This window comes from Tachysurus vachellii, chromosome 6 (assembly GCF_030014155.1).
Source record: "Tachysurus vachellii isolate PV-2020 chromosome 6, HZAU_Pvac_v1, whole genome shotgun sequence".
Taxonomy (NCBI): Eukaryota; Metazoa; Chordata; class Actinopteri; order Siluriformes; family Bagridae; genus Tachysurus; species Tachysurus vachellii.
Window position 1 is genome coordinate 32,312,943 of NC_083465.1, and position 20,431 is coordinate 32,333,373.

At 39.0% G+C, this 20,431-nt stretch overlaps 1 protein-coding gene across 1 annotated transcript; it reads right to left on the reverse strand.

The window, feature by feature from the left end:
* Window positions 1-769: 769 nt before the first annotated feature.
* LOC132847772 (uncharacterized) lies at window positions 770-19,253 on the reverse strand. Its single transcript, XM_060873310.1, is given in 19 exon segments — window positions 770-865; window positions 1,106-1,385; window positions 2,339-2,400; window positions 2,501-2,622; window positions 2,714-2,892; window positions 5,163-5,325; window positions 5,430-5,641; window positions 5,767-5,874; window positions 5,974-6,035; window positions 6,726-6,847; window positions 10,421-10,575; window positions 13,479-13,534; window positions 14,803-14,924; window positions 15,029-15,240; window positions 15,366-15,473; window positions 15,574-15,635; window positions 16,323-16,444; window positions 16,549-16,703; window positions 19,225-19,253. Coding segments are annotated over 19 exon segments (2,427 nt in total).
* Between the last annotated feature and the right edge of the window lie 1,178 nt (window positions 19,254-20,431).

The following is a 20,431-nucleotide window of genomic DNA, read 5'->3' on the forward strand; positions in this document are numbered from 1 at the left end:
CATTGATTAACAAATCAATTCAATTCAATTTATTAGTATAGCACATTTAACAATCCAGTATAATAATTTCAGAAAATAAGTAAGTAAAAAAATATTTTAAGTTAAAGATTAAGTGATATTTATCTCTAACATCTATCCCTAATGAGCAAGTCAAAGCCTATGGTGGCAAGGAAAAACTCCCTAAGATGAAATGAGGAAGAAACCTGAAATGAGGAAGGAACCAGACTAAAAAGGGAACCTAATACTCATTTGGGTGAACTGTGCAGGAAATAAAGTAAATTTAAACAATATCCTTTCTACAACAGTTTGTAGTTGCGTGAACTATTTTCTTTATTTAAACAAGTGAGTCAATTTAGAACCAGTTCTCATTTACAATGATGAGATGACCAAGAGGAAGCATAAAAACTAATACAGTACACATAAACACAGCTATAAACTACTGGGTCAGCGCAAAATCTGAGTTCAAATGATAAAAATAAAAAAATTATTTTTCTTTACAAAAAAAAATTTACAGACATAATATGATCAGCTTTATTATACATATTAATATCAGGCAAAATAAACATACTTATGCACATGCAAGAATGAAATTTATATATATATATATATATATATATACATTCTGTCGATTATTTCCTTTATAGTATGCAGCCTACATGCAGCTTGAAATTCAATAAATAAATAAATTAATTAATTAATAAATATTTCAATAAATAATAGATTCCAATAAATTCCAATGATACAAGACATTATTTTACACATAATGTTTTTAAAAGAGTCCATTTCTTGTTGCATATTGGACGTTGTAGGACCGTCTTCTGCTGTAGCGCCTCCTTAAACCAGCACAGCAGCCACAGAGCAGACACTGAGAGATACAGGGAGGAAGTTAAAAAATAAGAGACAAGGTGGAGTAGAGGAGAGATTCTGATTAGATATTTATGCTTATTTTTATTGTTGTAAAATAACATCTTTAATCAAAATAAACAAATAATCTTAGTCAGGTTCTGCAACAAATTATTGACATATAAAAATAAGAATATTTATATTTCATGTCAAAGAGCATCCGAAATTTATATGGTTTACAAGCGATTTTGGTGACACATACACAGAGTAGAATCCAGCAGGGTATGAGAATAATGACTATACTGCAGGGGATAATGATGTCCAGGATCCATGCAGAATTTCCACCAGTGGTGGTGTTCTGTGCTTGGACTGTGGGCCTCAGGACTACGTGTACAGTGGGGTCTGTTTGAGCAGCAGGAGTAGTGAGGGTCGACAGACCGCTAATGTTGAGTACTGCATATAGAAATCCACTCGGTGTCCACATGGTGTCACCTTCCACAAATACATATTCTGAATTAGCCACAATTTCTGTACCATTAAATCTGGAGGAAAAGAGAGATGGAAAAAAATAAATTCAGTGTATTACCTACCCTTAAAGAACACATGACAGATAATCATTTCATTGTAGAGCCCAAGAATGTGTTTTTAAAGCAGGTCTTTGGAAATAATTGTCCTTCATTTTATGTTGGTCTCATATATATATATATATATATATATATATATATATATATATATATATATATATATATATATATATAATGTTGAAAATATATATATCAAATGACTGCATTGTCATTGGCAAATGGTGCCGCAACATGTCAAGTATTCACCTGGAAATAGACATGAACAATTTCAGATCTCAAGTACTACATTTTTTTCTGTTTGTATTGTGTAAGAACATTCTAAGTTATCGTGTTATTTTTATTTGTTTGTGAAGTAAAATATAAAAAGTGAATTCTTATGACCTCAGTCAAGACGTTTGCCTGTAATTTAACAATAAATCTACAGTTACATCCAACATGTCTGAATCTTTCTATAATATTAAGGCAGTTCATATTTTAAATGAATTATTTCTATTAACACTATCGTGGTGCTTGTAGCCTAAGAAGAAGCAGCTTTTATGTTTCATGTATATATGAACAGGGTCAGCCAGTATACAGCGTCCCTGGAACAGTCTGAGGTAACGGTTGCAGCTTGGTAGGACTCGGGCTTGAATCTACAATCTTCCATCAGGAACCCATTGCCTTACCAATTGCTCTAATCGGTGCCCATCTGCACATGATCTTGATTCATTTCACCATTCATCAACCAATGATAAAAAATTGGCTTATATTACTCAATCTTTCAAAACCTTCCAGTTTACTATAATGGCTCCAGCACAGACATATTTCTTCAAAATGACAACTTTTATTTTATTCCTTAAAGATAATGTTTGAATTTTGAATCAGTTTTGTGAAGCAGCTCTCAAGATGAGATGTAAAAAGAAGACACTTGCGTGTAGTTTGCTTGTGGGAAGACAAATACAGGAGCATTTTTGATATTCAGAATATTGTTCAACTAAAAAAAGAGAGAAAAAAGTGGTCTTAGTATTTTTTAAAAAATTTTTTATTTTAGAGTGTAAAATAATTTCGGACGAAGAGAAGTTGCTAACACATACCAAGCTGTTGATGGTGTTTTGGATTAAAGAATATGTTCCATTCCTCAGCTGAGTGTCCTTGGAGATTGTCACATTGCTGATTTGGAATCCAAAGCTTATAATGTATGAGTTGTTGTCAATTTCTGAAAGGTAGATAATGAACAGAATTATATTCAACACATTACAGTTAATATATTTTAATTCTAATTTAGGGAGATTAATAAATAGACTCACTCTGATAAGTGACGTCCTGTATGCTCACAGGATCACTCAGTTTTTGTGTTACAAGATCTCGTGCTCTTCTGATCTTTGCATCCAGCAGAGCATTAGCAGCATTGAGAACATCAGCCTCACTAGGTACTTTGGTCAAATTCTTAAAAACTAGACTAATATATATCAGAACATTCCCCAATCTGTAATCGGAAAGCAAATATAACTTGTAAAGTACATGAAGAAAAAGTAAAACATAAAGAACAGTTATACACTCATTAAGTAAATAAGAGCTGATGAAAACTGGAAGGTGTAGAGTAGAATAACAACGTGAGTAACTAATTATAATTGAATGAGGGGGCATTTAACACATTTTGTTAGAACAACTAACTTTTGAAATTATATTTCAGGGCACTTACACAGGTGAAATATCATTCAGGAAAGATGCTGGTGTTTTAGTGTCTCCAACTTGAAAGTTGTACAACATGTCTCCTATAACCTGGGTTCCTGAAATCCTGTTACCATTAGAAATATATTCAAACATCGCCATATAATTTGGTTTACATTTCAAAATACAGAAAGTATTTTCTGTACAGAACACCACTGTGAACTCACGTGAAGAAAGAACTCTGTGGGTTGAATGGTTCTGCACCAGCTTTATTTAGAAGTGTGTTCAACTGGATAAGGAAAGATAATTTATCAGTTTGTATATGTCATCAAAGATGATAGATCATGTCACTAATACGCAAAGTGGTAAATTATATTGTGTTAAAATTAAATTTCAACACAAGAATTTAACAGTTGATACATTTCTCTCTCTTACTGACAACAGGAGGTCAGCCTAATCCTATATCTATCCCAGCACAGCCGATGCTAATTGCCTTCATTTATGTCCCTAATAATACTTGACCTGGTGTAGTAGAAAACGGGGTCTTTCAGCACATAAGAAAGGTATGAAGCCTTGGCACGTAACTCTAACCCTAAACCTACCCCTCCCTGGTGCCCTGAAACAGCGCACTGGCAGGTGCTAATCCAGGGAATAGATCTGTCCAAGGAAGAGGAGCGGGCATGGAGCTTTTTTACCACGTTATCCATAACCCACTGTGACACACCCGGCAGAAGCTTCCATGCTGCCAGGTGGTCTGAGAGAGGTGTTAGCCACTTGCTGTGCTCACCTTGCCTACAGCCCTGAAACAGCAAGCTGGCAGGGCTAACCCAGGAGGCCACAACACGTAACAAGCATGGGTGGTCACGGCTGAACCGCAAATCACGGTTGGGTGGTGGGGTAGACAGCATTGGACCTTAAAGGGCATCCTTGGAAACCTTAGCCCTCGGTGTTTGGATTCCTTCTGACCACAGATGAGCCTTAGCATGTCAGCCTGGTACACCTGCAAATCTGCGATTGTGTGCAGCACCACACCAGCTTATCCTACTAGATTGTAGGCCTTCCCTAAAAGGCAGACTAGAATAAACAAGCAGCATATGGGTCTTTCCACAGCCTCAACACCACAGTGTGCAGGTTTGTAAAAATGGGAGATGCCTGCATAGAGGTGGAAGCGAAAGCAATTGTCAAGCTCAGAGTGGACAATGCTAACCATTCATAGGACCAATGGAAGCTAAGCTTAGTAACAGCATGTGTGCTCAGTTCCAGGAGCTAATCGAACACCAGAGCATGTGGTGGCAATTTCACTGCTTCTTTCTCCTCATTGCTTACATTGACCTCCTCAGAGTCTGATGCAGAAAATACTTATAATTCCATATTTGATTCAGGAGAAATCAACCAAGTGAGCTCTCGAAGCCGAAGCAAAAGAATTAAAGCCAGGTGCTTGGCTGGAGTACAGCCAAACAAGTGTGGATTGAGCATAGCAACAATGTGTGATAATAGTCCTTCGTTAAGGTTGGGAGAAATCGCAAAGTGAGCTCACGGTGTCAAAGCAAAGACATTAGAGTCTGTGGAGAGGACGATAAATAGGGCTCATCCATCTCCAATTCATTTTCCACTAAATTAACCTGCAACCTTAATGACTGCAGCCAACGCACTGCCTGGACAGACACAGAACTCCAGCCTGGAATGCAGCAAGTGCAAAAAGGGATCACTCATAATGCCATAATGCCTGATCCCTTTAGAGTCGATGGCTCATTTTGTGATGAGGAAAAAAAAAGACCCTTGTAATTTTATCTTCTTTTGCACTAGTTCGTATACAATTAGACAGATAATAGACACCAATATACACAGAGCACTTCCTAAAGACAAAGAAGCTGGAGAAATGTGACATAAATGCCCTTATATGGACTTGTGCTTAATCACTTAATCACATGTCCTTCTGATGCCATATAATTGCTATCTGTGAACACAGAGCTTCGGACACCACTTCCTCAAAGTAGTGTTACCATAGTGTCAGCCCTGCCAAAGCATCACGTTCACTCAAAAGGGAACTAATGATCAAGTGATGTTCCAAAAAAGATCAGGAACCTCTGTAGAATGTCATTAAGCACATAGGGATGTACACTCACAACAGTGTTGATGATGCTCTCCACTTGGTTGTAGGTATCATTCCTGACATCAGGGTTCTGTGACATGCTGATGTTACTGATATTGAATGTGAATTTTACCGCATAGCAGGTGTCTGAAATTTCTGTGGAACAAATCAGATGACTTAGAAAGGCAGATAATGAAGTCATAGAGATGAAAGAATAATTTGTGTAGTACATATTTGTGTTATCAGTATAACAATCATACTCTCAAAGGTGAGGTTCAGCACTTTTACAGAGTCAGTGAGGTTCGCGAGTTGAGCACTCAGAAGACTCTGGATTACACTGAGGACCAAACTCTCACTGGGAACAGGAGAGGAGGAATTGAAGACCATCGTGGTCTGAACCACAGCTGAACCAGATCTGATGAAATAAAGCATTATGGTGATTATTTTTTACAGTCAGACTGCTGATTAAATTCTCTGTTAAATTCAAATGTTCAAAAGAATATTATTAATTACAGATAAATGAACAGACATCACATACAGAGGGTAAGTACACACTGACTGAATGAAATCTTCTTAAATTAATATCAGGACACTTACATAGGTGTGCTTTGTGCTTTAAGCTCATTCAGGAAAGATGCTGGTGTTATAGTGTCTCCATCTTGGAAGTGGTATGTCATGTCACCATTAACCTGGTTTCCTGAACTCCTGTTAGCAGTAGAAGACAAAAGTCACAATACAATTGACTGCACAATACAATTAACGCACTGTTCTTTGAGAGTGGAAAGAACACTGCCGTGATCTTACGTGAAGAAAGAGCTCTGGGGTTCGAACGGTTTGGCAGCAGGTTCATTTAGAAGTGTGTTTAACTGTAGAAAGAGAAATAATTAATCAATTTTATGTTTGACAAAAGAACATTCCTTTGTATTGTTTCTGTAACTATTTAATGTTTTAGATGATTTTTTTCCTGTTTGTTTTCAACTGAATATACACACATGATCTATCCATCCCTTCATTCCCTAAACTGCTTGATTCAGCACCAGAGTGAGCAGAGAGGCCAACACCTCCCTGTCTCTCTCAACATCATACACTTTTAACACAGAAAGGTTAGAGTCACTACCTGTACTTCTCCCACTGACCACAGGAGTCACTGTCACCTGAGTTCCGAACTGCTTTGCACCGATGAGGGAAATCACATCATTTATGTCCCTACTTATGGAATATGATTGATGTCTGCCATTGCAAAGTCTTTCTACTATTTCTGTGAGACATATCTGATGCTTTTAAATTCCCCCATTGCAATCCTCTATGCGATTATAGTTTATGATCCTGTTACAGATTTCTGCGTAGTTTTAACTATTGTATCTATGTTTTGTTGTGTTTTGACCTTTCCCTGATTTACCCCACTGTGAGTCTGTAATTCCTCAGATAACCATGGGTTGATCTGTTGACTTTTAGACTAACTTTTAAACTGTTTTTATTAATCTGTGCAACTGGATCCAATGTCATCTCCAGATATTTGTGAGAATATCATTAAGCACATAGTGATGTACACTCACAGCATTGTTGATGATGCTCTCCACTGGATTGTAGGTATCATTCCATAATTCAGGGTTCTGTGACATGCTGATGTTACTGATCTGGAATGTGAATTTTACCCCATAGCAGGTGTCTGAAGTTTCTGTGGAACAAATCAGTTGATTGTCCATGGTTTAGTGTGCTTTAACTCTCTTCATTTGAATATATTGTCTTCTGGTAAAGTAGGTTCCTGACTTTTGTATACTATCTGCTTAACTCACTTTGTTCTAGAGTAGTGTGATTTGAATTGTTATATTCTATACCATTGTTGATTTTTATAGTGTTGGTCCTTGTTGTTCTCTCAGCTGATTAATCAGGAGTAGTTTCAGTCTACCTTAAGGTGTGAATTGGGGGCAGGGCTTACCTATTTAAATCTGAAGGTTTGTAAGTATCTCTCTCTCTCTCTCTCTCTCTCATTGTAAACTTTGTGTCTAATACTGTTTTGCTATATTCTACCATACCTTAATTCTCACTCTTGACTGCAAATATGTGCCTTAAACCCATCTCTGTACTCAATTCCTACACTCGCAGACACTCTCGTCCACAGAGCAGAGGTCACAATCCCAGTAACCTCATCTACCCTCCTCTGTTGTGTAAGTCTCAAACAGTGGTGGTAGGTGGGCTCTGGAATTGCCAGTCTGCTGTGAAAAAAGCTGATTTTATCTCTGCTTTAACTTCCCATTACTCCTTTGATTTTCTTGCGCTAACAGAGACCTGGATATCCCCACAGAACACTGCTACACCAGCTGCTTTATCCTCTGCCTATGCTTTCTCTCACTCACCACGAGAAACAGGCAGTGGTGGTGGTACAGGATTATTGCTGTCAAAGAAATGGTGCTTTACACCTCTCCTCTTGTCTCATTTAACCATCTCCTCTTTTGAATTCCATGCCATTTCAGTTACCTCTCCAATTAAGCTTGTTATCATTGTTGTTTACCGCCCTCCTGGTCCCCTAGGTGACTTCCTGGAAGAAATGGACACACTGCTTAGTGCTTTCCCTTCTGATAGCTCCCCCTTGACAGTGCTTGGTGACTTCAACCTCCCCTCTGACAAGCTACATTCTTCTTCCCTCCTGTCTCTTCTTGACTCATTCACACTCACACTCAACAGCTACATCCCCACACACAAAGGAGGCAATGTGCTGGACCTGGTTTTCACCCGTCCTTCTCCAGCTACAGACGTGACTGCTACCCCACTACACGTCTCTGATCATCACCTGGTATCCTTTACCATCACTCTCCCTACCCTACCCAAAACTACCTCTCACCCCCTCGCTCTTACCCGCCGCAACCTTTACTCTGTCTCCCCTTCTTCTGTAGCTTCTGGCACTCTTTCTTCCCTTCCTGATCCTGAGTCTTTTTCCTCACTGCCCTTGGACACGGCCACAGATACTTTCCTCTCATCTCTTTCCTCAACTATGGACTTCCTCTGCCCTATGTCCACTAAACCCAAGAAAACTTCTTGTTCTGCTCCTTGGCTTTCAGATGTGCTGTGCAACAATCGAAGAGAGCTAAGATCATCAGCGAGAAAGTGGAAGAAATCACAACTTGATGCAGATCTTGATTCTTACCGAACACTCATGGCCAAGTTCTCCTCAGATGTGACTTCTGCCAAGACTTCCTTCTACAAGGAAAAGCTTGAAGCTTCCTCACATGACCCTCGGAAATTCCACAACATCATCTCTTCTCTGCTCAACCCCCCGGCTCCACCTTCTTCATCCTCCCTGACTGCAGAAGACTTTGCTTCTTTCTACCAGGAGAAGATTGAGGAAATCTGCCGGACCTTCACTTCAGCCCCGACTGCATTTACATCTCAGAGTATGGACTCCCCTACACCTTTGTTGTCACATTTCTCAACTGTAACAGCAGAAGAGATTCTAAAACTCATCCAGTCTTGCAATCCTACCACCTGCCCATTGGATCCACTCCCTTCCACTTTGCTCCAGACCATCTCGCAAGACCTTCTGCCCTTCATTACAACTATCACCAATAGATCCATAGCATCTGGTCAGGTACCAACTACCTTCAAGAGAGCAAGGGTTATTCCCATCCTGAAGAAACCTGCTCTGGATCCATCAGACATCAGTAACTACAGACCGGTATCACTTCTCTCGTTTCTTTCAAAAATTCTTGAACGCATTGTCTCTAATCAACTGTCTGTCTATCTCTCACAGAACAACCTCCAAGACACCAACCAGTCTGGCTATAAAGCAGCTCATTCCACAGAGACAGCCCTTTTAGATGTCTCTGAGAAACTACATGCTGCTAGATCAGACAATCTCTCATCCGTCCTTATCCTCCTTGACCTTTCAGCAGCGTTTGATACGGTCAACCATAAGACTCTCTTAGCCACCCTCAGGAGTCTTGGGATTTGCGGATCAGCTTGGGAATGGTTCGCTTCCTACCTGGAAGGACGCTCATATCAGGTAACATGGAGGGGAGTGACATCTGCTCCACGCAGACTCTCCACTGGCGTCCCACGAGGCTCAGTACTTGGTCCTCTTCTTTTCTCCCTGTATACTCACTCTCTTGGTGAAGTTATTTCCTCACATGGGTTCTCTTACCACTGCTATGCTGATGATACACAACTTATCTTCTCTTTCCCACCCGCAGATGCCACAGCTTCTGACCGGATCTCTGCATGTCTGGCAGAAATTTCATCATGGATGACTGCTCATCAGTTAAAGCTTAATCCTAGCAAAACTGAGCTGCTCTTCATCCCAGGTGATTCATCCTCAGGTCATGATCTTGCTATATCCTTGCACAACGATCTGATCTCCCCTTCAGCCACAGCTCGCAACCTTGGGGTAACCATGGACAATCAACTGTCTTTTTCCTCTCATGTTGCTAATGTGACTCGCTCATGTCGGTTTCTTCTCTACAACATTAGAAGGATTCGACCATTTCTGTCCACACAGGCTGCTTAGGTACTTGTTCAGTCTCTTGTCATTTCTAGACTGGATTACTGCAATGCACTGCTGGCAGGTCTACCTATGAACGCAATCCGTCCTCTGCAAATGATCCAAAATGCAGCTGCCCGGCTTGTTTTCAACCTGCCAAAGTTCTCGCATACCACCCCGCTGCTGCGATCCCTCCACTGGCTTCCGGTAGCTGCACGCATCAGATTCAAAACACTGATGCTGGCCTACAAAGCCAAAAATGGACCAGCTCCCTCTTACCTCAAAGCCCTCATCACTCCTCGCACTGCACCCCGCACCCTCCGATCTACCAGCACTGCTCGACTGGTTCCACCATCTCTCAGGGTAAGAGGCAAGTATACTACAAGACTCTTCTCTGTACTGGCACCAAGGTGGTGGAACGAACTTCCCCTAGAGGTCCGGACAGCTGAGTCACTGGCTATTTTCAAGCGGCGGTTGAAGACCTACTTATTCAGGAAACACTTCAACTAGCACTTCTTTCATTATCTTTTGCAACTGTAATTGTAACTTTGAACAAATGTTTTAAACTCATGGTATCTTAAGTATGTAACTTAGTGAGCCAGCATTAATGTATTCAATGTTAGAGATTTAAGCACTTATGTACGTCGCTCTGGATAAGGGCGTTTGCCAAATGCTGTAAATGTAAATCAGATGACCTTGACATGCTGATAAAGAAGTCATAGAGATGAAAGAATAATTTGTGTAATACGTATTTGTGCTTTAGTATAACAATCATACTCTCAAAGGTGAAGTTCAGCACTTTTACAGAGTCAGTGAGGTTCGCGAGTTGAGCACTCAGAAGAGTCTGGATTACACTGAGGACCAAACTCTCACTGGGAACAGGAGAGGAGGAATTGAAGAACATTGTGGTCTGAACCACAGCTGAACCAGATCTGAGGAAATAAAGCATTATGGTGATTATTTTTTTACAGTTAGACTGCTGATTTAATTCTCTGTTAAATTCAAATGTTTGTAAGAATATTTTTAATTATATATAAATGAACAGACGTCACAGACAGAGGGTAAGAACACACTGACTGAATGCAAACTTCTTAAATTAACATCAGGACACTTACATAGGTGTGCTTTGTGCTTTAAGCTCATTCAGGAAAGATGCTCGTGTTTTAGTGTCTCCATATTGGAAGTGGTATGTCATGTCACCATTAACCTGGTTTCCTGAACTCCTGCTAGCAGTAGAAGACAAAAGTCACAATACAATTGACTGTACAATACGAATTAACACACTGTTCTTTGAGAGTGGAAAGAACACTGCTGTGATCTTACGTGAAGAAAGAGCTCTGGGGTTCGAACAGTTCAGCAGCAGATTCATTTAGAAATGTGTTTAACTGTAGAAAGATAAATAATTAATTAGTTTTATGTTTGACGAAAGAACATTCCTTTGTATTGTGTGTGTAACCAGTTATTGTTTTAGATGAAAATTTTCCCTTTTTGATTTCAAATGAATATACAGACATGATCTATCCATCCCTTCATTCCCTAAACTGCTTGATCCAGCACCAGAGTGAGCAGAGAGGCCAACACCTCCCTGTCTCTTTCAACATCATACATTTTAAACACAGAAAGGTTAGAGTCACTACCTGTACTTCTCTCACTGTCCACAGGAGTCACTGTCACCTAAGATCTGAACTGCTTTTCATCCTTGAGGGAATTAACTTCATTTATGTCCCTACTTATGGAATATGTTTGATGTCTGCCATTGCAAAGTCTTTCGACTATTTCTGTGAGACATATCTGATGCTTTTAAATTCCCCCATTGCAGTCCTCTATTCGATTATTGTTTATGATCCTGTTGCAGATTTCTGCGCAGATTTAACTATTGTATCTATGTTTTGCTGTATTTTGACCTTTCCCTGATTTACCCCACTGTGATTCTGTACTTCCTCAGATAACCCTGGGTTGATCTGTTGACTTTTAGATTATTGCCTGCGTGAGCAAGATGGCGCTAGGTGGTGTTTTGGCGTGCCGTCGCTCCGAGTATAGACTGCTTACATTAAGTTTTTTGGTTTTATTATGCTTTTTAAATCATATGGACTGTCTATGGCTGATGTACGATCAGGTTACTCTGCTAAACCTTCTACTTATGGTATCAGATACCAACACTTGCGATTTCCTTATAAAACTGTTCGCTGAGCAAAGACGAATACCACACTCGCCTTTTAAATTGTGTGGTTCACCAGGCTGCGCATACTGGTTCACTAGACGTCAGAGGAAATGGGGGACGCGTGCGGGAATTATGGTAAAGCTTAAGAAACTTTGGGCGGGTTGTGGAGATATGGCCTTCTTTCTCTGTACCTGTGGTCCCTCCTGCATCTCGGCCACCTTTGATCCGGACTACGTGGATGAGGCGGTGGGAAAGCAGAGGGGTGGATTGTGCAAATCTGCGCCACTTGAAATGAGTCGGTTCTGGTGAGCTAAGTGCTCACTCCACAGGCACATGTCTTGATTCTATTACTGTGAACATGGGTTTAATAAATGCCCGTTCTATTGTAAACAAGACTTTTATTTTAAATGACTTTTATATAAGTCATTGCCTGGACTTTCTCTTCATTACTGAGACTTGGCTAAACAATAATGACATGAGTCCTGTAGCTGAGCTTTTACTGCCGGACTGGCAGTTTTTACATACCCCACGGATAAATCGTCGTGGGGAGGTCTAGCTGCTATTTTTAGTAATTTGTTTAAATGTAAGCAGCTCCCCACGGAGAATTTTAAATCCTTTGAAGTTCAAGTTATGAAGGTTGACATGTCTATGCCAGTGTATTGCGCATTAGTTTATAGGCCACCTGGTTACTGTGAGGATGTGCTGACAAGATTCTGATTATGGGGGATTTTAATATTCATGTCTGTTGCCCAGAAAAACCCATGTCTAAGGATTTTCTAATTTTGATTGACTTTTTTTTAATTTTTTTTTAATTTTTGATCTGATGTTATCTTTGGGTATAAGCATTGAGAGTATTTGCATTGGTGATATTCCTATTTCGGCTCATAAGCCTGTTAGGTTTAATTTGAACATGCCTCCTGTTGTACAGGATGCTTCTCGTCCTCCAAAAATGTCCAGAGTCATTACAGATCATACACTTGATGCTTTTGCTGCTGCTTTTATGGCTGCAGAGCTACCTTTTGTAAATGGTTCCTCTGAAGTGCCTGAAACAGCATCAGATGAAATGATACACTCTTTGTCTATGTAGTAAGATTCTTGATACTGTTGCACCTTTTAAGGTGAAGAGGCAAAAAGTGAATAAGCGACCATGGCTAAATGAGGTAACACAGGGTTTTAGGTGGGTCTGCAGGCAGGCTGAGCGTACGTGGGTTAAAAATAAATTACAAATTTCATATGACATTTTTAGAAATTTTATGACATCTTCAGAAATGGATGTAGTAGATTTTAAATGCAAGACAATGCCCTCCAACTGTTCCAAGGAAATCAACTTAAACCAACTCAAAACTGGGAGAGAAGGTCTCTCTATTATATTAAACACTGTGTGCCCTACTCCCGATATACTCGACCTGATCAGATCCACTTTGTCCACAAAAGATTTTTGTCACTTTGTCCTTTGTTCTCTTTATGAGTAAGATTTTAGAAAAAGTTGTCCACACTCAACTTATAGATTTTTTTTAACTGATAATAATATAATGGACATTTTCCAATCAGGTTTCAGGAGAAGAGTCGTAAATGACATTTTAATGGGAAAAGATTCTGGAAAATGTGTTTCTTTGATGATGCTGGATTTGAGCGCAGCTTTTGACACTGTTGATCACAGCATTTTATTAGCACGTCTTAGAGATGATGTTGGTATTAATGATGTGGCCTTGAAGTGGTTTGTTTCCTACCTAAGGGACAGAAAATGTTCAGTTAAGATTGGAGATTGTCTTTCTGACACTGTGGATGTTTTGTGGGGGGTCCCTCAGGGATCTATTCTTGGACCAACCCTGTTTTCTCTGTATTTGTTGCCTCTGGGGTCTATTTTCAGATGCCACAATATTAATTACCACATTTATGCAGATGATTTGCAATTAGATTTTTTTGTGGACAAGCGTGCTGCATGGGACAGTTTCAACATATGCTTAAATGAAGTGAAGGTATGGCTTGCAAGCAATTTTCTGCAATTAAATGAAAATAAAACAGATTTTGCTTTTTGGAAACAGTCTATGGGAAATCTGTTTGTGAGTGAGGATTTTGCTCCCACCGTAAATGGTTATGTTAGGAACCTGGGTGTCATTATTGACAAAGAACTTTGTTTTGACCGACAAGTAAATGCTGTCTTGAAATCATCCTTTTATCATTTAAAGAAGTTGTCCAAGCTGAAATCTATTCTTTCCAGAAAAGATTTGGAATCTTTTGTTCATGCTTTTATTTATACGAGGTTGGACTATTGTAATGCCCTATACCTGGGTTTGAATGAATCTCTTATAGCTCACCTTCAGTATGTTCAAAATGCTGCTGCTAGGCTTTTAACTGGCACTAAGAAGAGGGATCACATAACACCTGTGTTAATTTCTTTACATTGGCTTCCAGTGTTATATAGGATAGAATATAAGGTCCTGATCACTGTGTATAAGGCCTTACATCGACAGGCTCCTGACTACATCAAATAGTCCATATGAAACTTCTCGCTCTTTGAGATCTGATGAGCAAATGTTGTTGACTGTTACGCGAATACGGTTGAGGAGGAGTGGAGATCATGCATTCTCCGTGGCAGCTCCTGTGTTATGGAATGGGCTACCGCTGTCTTTGAAATTGGCTCCCGCTTTGGGTAGTTTTAAAGGACAATTAAAGACTTTCCTTTTTTTCTAAGGCTTTTGCTGTATGATTGGTATGTTTTCCCGAGATACTGTGTATGGCTATTTTTGTACCTTTATTTTATTGTTAGTTTGATGTGTTTTATGATTATACTTTTTATGTCTTATATAATGATTTTTACCATGTAAAGCACTTTGGTCCATTGTTATGGTGTTGAAAGTGCTATACAAATAAATTTTGATTGATTGATTGATTGATTTGATTTTGAAACTATTTTTATTCATTTTTGCAACTGGATCCAACGTCATCTCTGGATATTTGTGAGAATATCATTAAGCACATAGTGATATACACTCACAACATTGTTGATGATGCTCTTCACTTGGTTGTAGGTATCATTCCTGACATCAGAGTTCTGTGGCATGCTGATGTTACTGATCTGAAATGTGAATTTTACCACATAGCAGGTGTCTGAAATTTCTGTGGAACAAATCAGATGACATTGAAATACTTATAAAGAAGTCAAAGAGATGAAAGAATAATTTTTGTAGTATGTATTTGTTTTATCAGTAAAACAAACATACTCTCATAGGTGAAATTCAGCACTTTTACAGAGTCAGTGAGGTTTGTGAGTCGAGCACTCAAAAGAGTCTGGATTACACTGAGGACCAAACTCTCACTGGGTACAGGAGAGGAGGAATTGAAGACCATCGTGGTCTGAACCACAGCTGAACCAGATCTGATGAAATAAAACATTATGGTGATTATTTTTTACAGTCAGACTGCTGATTAAATTCTCTGTAAAATTCAAATGTTCGAAAGAATATTATTAATTATATATAAATAAACAGACATCACAAACAGAGGGTAAGAACACACTGACTGAATGAAATCTTCTGAAATTAATATCAGGACACTTACATAGGTGTGCTTTGTTCTTTAAGCTCATTCAGGAAAGATGCTGGTGTTTTAGTGTCCCCATCTTGGAACTGGTATGTCATGTCACCATTAAACTGGTTTCCTGAACTCCTGTTAGCAGTAGAAAACAAAAGTCACAATACAATTGACTGTACAATAAGAATTAACACACTGTTCTTTGTGAGTGGAAAGAACACTGCTGTGATCTTACGTGAAGAAAGAGCTCTGGGGTTCGAAAGGTTTGGCAGCAGGTTCATTTAGAAATGTGTTTAACTGTAGAAAGAGAAATAATTAATCAGTTTTTATGTTTGACGAAAGAACATTCCTTTGTATTGTTTCTGTAACCAGTTATTGTTTTAGATGAAAATTTTCCCTTTTTGATTTCAAATGAATATACACACATGATCTATCCATCCCTTCATTCCCTACACTGCTTGATCCAGCACCAGAGTGAGCAGAGAGGCCAACACCGCCCTGTCTCTTTCAACATCATACATTTTAAACACAGAAAGGTTAGAGTCACTACCTGTACTTCTCCCACTGACCACAGGTGTCACTGTCATCTGAACTGCTTTGCATCCCTGAGGGAATTCACTTCATTTATGTCCCTACTTATGGAATGTGTTTGATGTCTGCCATCGCAAAGTCTTTCTACTATTTCTGTGAGACATATCTGACCATCTTCAATTCCCACATTGCAGTCCTCTATTCGATTATTGTTTATGATCCTGTTTCAGATTTCTGCGCAGTTTTAACTATTGTACTGTATCTAAATTTTGCTGTATTTTGACCTTTCCCTGATTTATCCCACTGTGAGTCTGTACTTCCTCAGATAACCCTGGGTTGATCTGTTGACTTTTAGACTATTTGATTTTTAAACTATTTTTATTAATTATCGCAACTGGATCCATCATCATCTCTGGATATTTGTGAGAATATCATTAAGTGATGTACACTCACAACAATGTTGATGATGCTCTCCACTTGGTTGTAGGTATCATTCCTGACATCAGGGTTCTGTGGCATGCTGATGTTACTGATATTGAATGTGAATTTTACCGCATAGCAGGTGTCTGAAATTTCTGTGGAACAAATCAGATAACTTTGAAATGCTAATAAAGAAGACATAGAGATGAAATCATAATTTGTGTAGTACGTATTTGTGTTATTAGTAAAACAATCATACTCTCATAGGTGAAGTTCAGCACTTTTACAGAGTCAGTGAGGTTTGTGAGTCGAGCACTCAGAAGAGTCTGGATTACACTGAGGACCAAACTCTCACTGGGAACAGGAGAGGAGGAATTGAAGAACATCATGGTCTGAACCACAGCTGAACCAGATCTGAAGAAATAAAACATTATGGTGATTATTTTTTACAGTCAGACTGCTGATTAAATTCTCTGTAAAATTCAAATGTTTGAAAGAATATTATTAATTATATATAAATGAACAGATGTACGGTGGCCGAGAAGTGCAAAACACATTAACAAATCCGAAAACAAATTAACAAATCCCAAAACAAATTAACAAATCCCAAAACACATTAACAAATCCTAAAACACATTAACAAATCAGAAAACACTAACAAATCTGAAAACACATTAACAAATCCCAAAACAAATTAACAAATCCCAAAACAAATTACCAAATCCCAAAACACATTAACAAATCTGAAAACAAATTACCAAATCCTAAAACACATTAACAAATCTGAAAACACATTAACAAATCAGAAAACAAATTAACAAATCTGAAAACACTAACAAATCTGAAAACACATTAACAAATCCCAAAACAAATTAACAAATCCCAAAACAAATTAACAAATCCCAAACACATTAACAAATCAGAAAACAAATTAACAAATCCTAAAACAAATTAACAAATCCCAAAACAAATTAACAAATCCCAAAACAAATTAACAAATCCCAAACACATTACCATATCAGAAAATAAATTAACAAATCCAAAAACACATTAACAAATCCGAAAACATATTAACAAATCCGAAAACACATTAACAAATCAGAATACAAATTAACAAATCCGAAAACACATTAACAAGTCAGACAACCCAGAAACGGTAGTGTATCGTTTTTGAATGGAAACTTACCGATCATTGGACAAGACACCTGTCACTCAAGATATACAGGTATGGAATCTTATGTGTAATGTGTAAAGTTCTCCATTTAAATATAAGAAAATAACAGAATTAATCCACAGTAATCCATTCCATCCATTCCAACATTTCCCTGCGGCAGACTGTTGAACTTCATGTATACCTTGAGTGACAGGTGTCTTGTCCAATCACAAACTATACCAACCGCTTCCGGGTTGTCTGAAATGTCGTTGTGTTTTCTGATTTGTTAATGTGTTTTCTGATTTGTTAATGTGTTTCGTGCACCGATTCAGACAACCCGGAAGCGGTAGGTATACTTTGTGAATGGAAAATTTCCGATCATTGGACAAGATGACTGTCATTAAAGATATACAGGTGAATGAAAGGTGTCTCGTCCGATGATGGTAAGTTTCCATTCACAAACTATACCAACTGCTTCCGGGTTGTCTGATTTGTTAATGTGTTTTCGGATTTGTTAATGTGTTTTCGGATTTGTTAATGTGTTTTCGGATTTGTTAATTTGTTTTGGGATTTGTTTATTTGTTTTCAGATTTGTTAATTTGTTTTCGGATTTGTTAACGTGTTTTCGGATTTGTTAATTTGTTTTCGGATTTGTTAATTTGTTTTGCACTTCCTGGCCACCGTAGACATGACATACAGAGGGTAAGAACACACTGACTGAATGCAAACTTCTTAAATTAACATCAGGACACTTACATAGGTGTACTTTGTGCTTTAAGCTCATTCAGGAAAAATGCTGGTGTTTTAGTGTCTCCTTCTTGGAAGTGATATGTCATGTCACCATTAACCTGGTTTCCTGAACTCCTGTTAGCAGTAGAAGACAAAAGTCACAATACAATTGACTGTACAATAAGAATTAACACACTGTTCTTTGAGAGTGGAAAGAACACTGCTGTGATCTTACGTGAAGAAAGAGCTCTGGGGTTCGAACAGTTCAGCAGCAGATTCATTTAGAAATGTGTTTAACTGTAGAAAGAGAAATAATTAATTAGTTTTAATATTTGACAAAAGAACATTCCTTTGTATTGTTTCTGTAACCAGTTATTGTTTTAGATGCATTTTTTTATTCCTGTTTGTTCTCAACTGAATATACACACATGATCTATCTATCCCTTCATTCCCTAAACTGCTTGATCCAGCACCAGAATGAGCAGAGAGGCCAACACCTCCCTGTCTCTTTCAACATCATACATTTTAAACACAGAAAGGTTAGAGTCACTACCTGTACTTCTCCCACCAACCACAGGGGTCACTGTCACCTGAGATCTGAACTGCTTTGCATCGATGAGGGAATTCACTTCATTTATGTCCCTACTTATGGAATATGTTTGATGTCTGCAATTGCAAAGTCTCTCTACTATTTCCGTGAGACATCCCACTGTGAGTCCATACTTACTCAGATAATACTGGGATGATCTGTTGACTTTTAGACTATTTGATTTTTAAAATATTTTTATTAATTTTTGCAACTGGATCCAACATCATCTACAGTTCAGCGGACTACAGTTCAGCGTTTAACACCATAATTCCCTCCATGCTCACCTCTAAGTTGGAGGTCCTTGGACTCAGCCTGCTGCTGTGTCAGTGGATCTCCAACTTCCTGACAGACAGACCACAAGCCGTACGGGTGGGCAAACACACATCATCCACCCTCACCCTCAGCACTGGAACCCCCAGGGTTGGGTTCTGAGCGCCCTGCTGTACTCACTGTACACTTATGACTGTGTTGCCACTTCCATCTCCACCACCATCGTCAAGTTTGCTGACGACACTGTTGTGGTGGGCCTGATGTCCAACAAGGACGAGACGGCCTACCTACAGGAAACTAGATCACCTGGAGAGATGGTGCCAGGAGAACAATCTTCTCCTGAACATCAGCAAGACTAAAGAGTTGATAGTGGACTTCAGCACAAAGCAGGAGCAGTCATACCATCCTCTAAACATCAACGGGACTCCAATAGAAAGAGTGGACACATTCCGGTACCTAGGTGTTCACATCACACAGGACCTGTCTTGGTCCTGTCACATTAACACCCTGGTGAAGAAGGCCCAGCAGCGTCTGTACTATCTAAAAGGCTTGAGGGACTTCAGACTACCCTATCAGGTGCTAAAGACCTTCTACACCTGCGCCATTGAGAGCGTCCTGATGGGTAGCATCACTTCCTGGTTCGGGAACAGCACCATGCAGGACAGGCGAGCCCTCCAGAGCCCACCAGGTTTTGCGGTCAGCTGAACGTACCATCTACACTGAGCTCCCTGACCTGCAGGACATCTACAGCATGCGGTGCCGGACCAGAGCCAGGAAGATTGTAAAGGATCTCAGCATCCCAACAATGGACTCTTTTCTTTCTTGCGTTCAGGGAAATGCTTTCGCTCCCTGAAAGCAAACACAGAGAGGATGAGGAGGAGCTTCTTCCCGCAGGTCATTCGGATCTTAAACCAGAAGACACCCAGGATCTAGCACTGGACTTCTCTCTCCATCCCCATTGCTCTATGCACCCCCCCCCCCCCCACCCCCTTTTTTTTTTGCAATGACACTTTCATTCTGGACTGTCACTGTCACTTTAACTCTGGACTTGCACAGCACAGTGCCACTTTATACACTCCACATACTATTTACACACCATACTTCACCTGAACATTCTAAGGACACTCTAACTCTGGACTTGAACAGCACAGTGCCACTTTATACACTATTTACACGCCATACTGCACCTGGACACTTTAAGGACAATCTTTAAATACCATACACATTTATGTATATGTATATTTATGCATATGTATATACATTATTTCATCATCTATATTTTCATATTTTTATATAGTTTTCTTATATAGTTTTCTTATATAGTTTATACTTTTTTATTATTTTATTCTTATTTTATTTCTTGCTTTTTTTATACTTTTTATATATTTTTTATTCTTATAC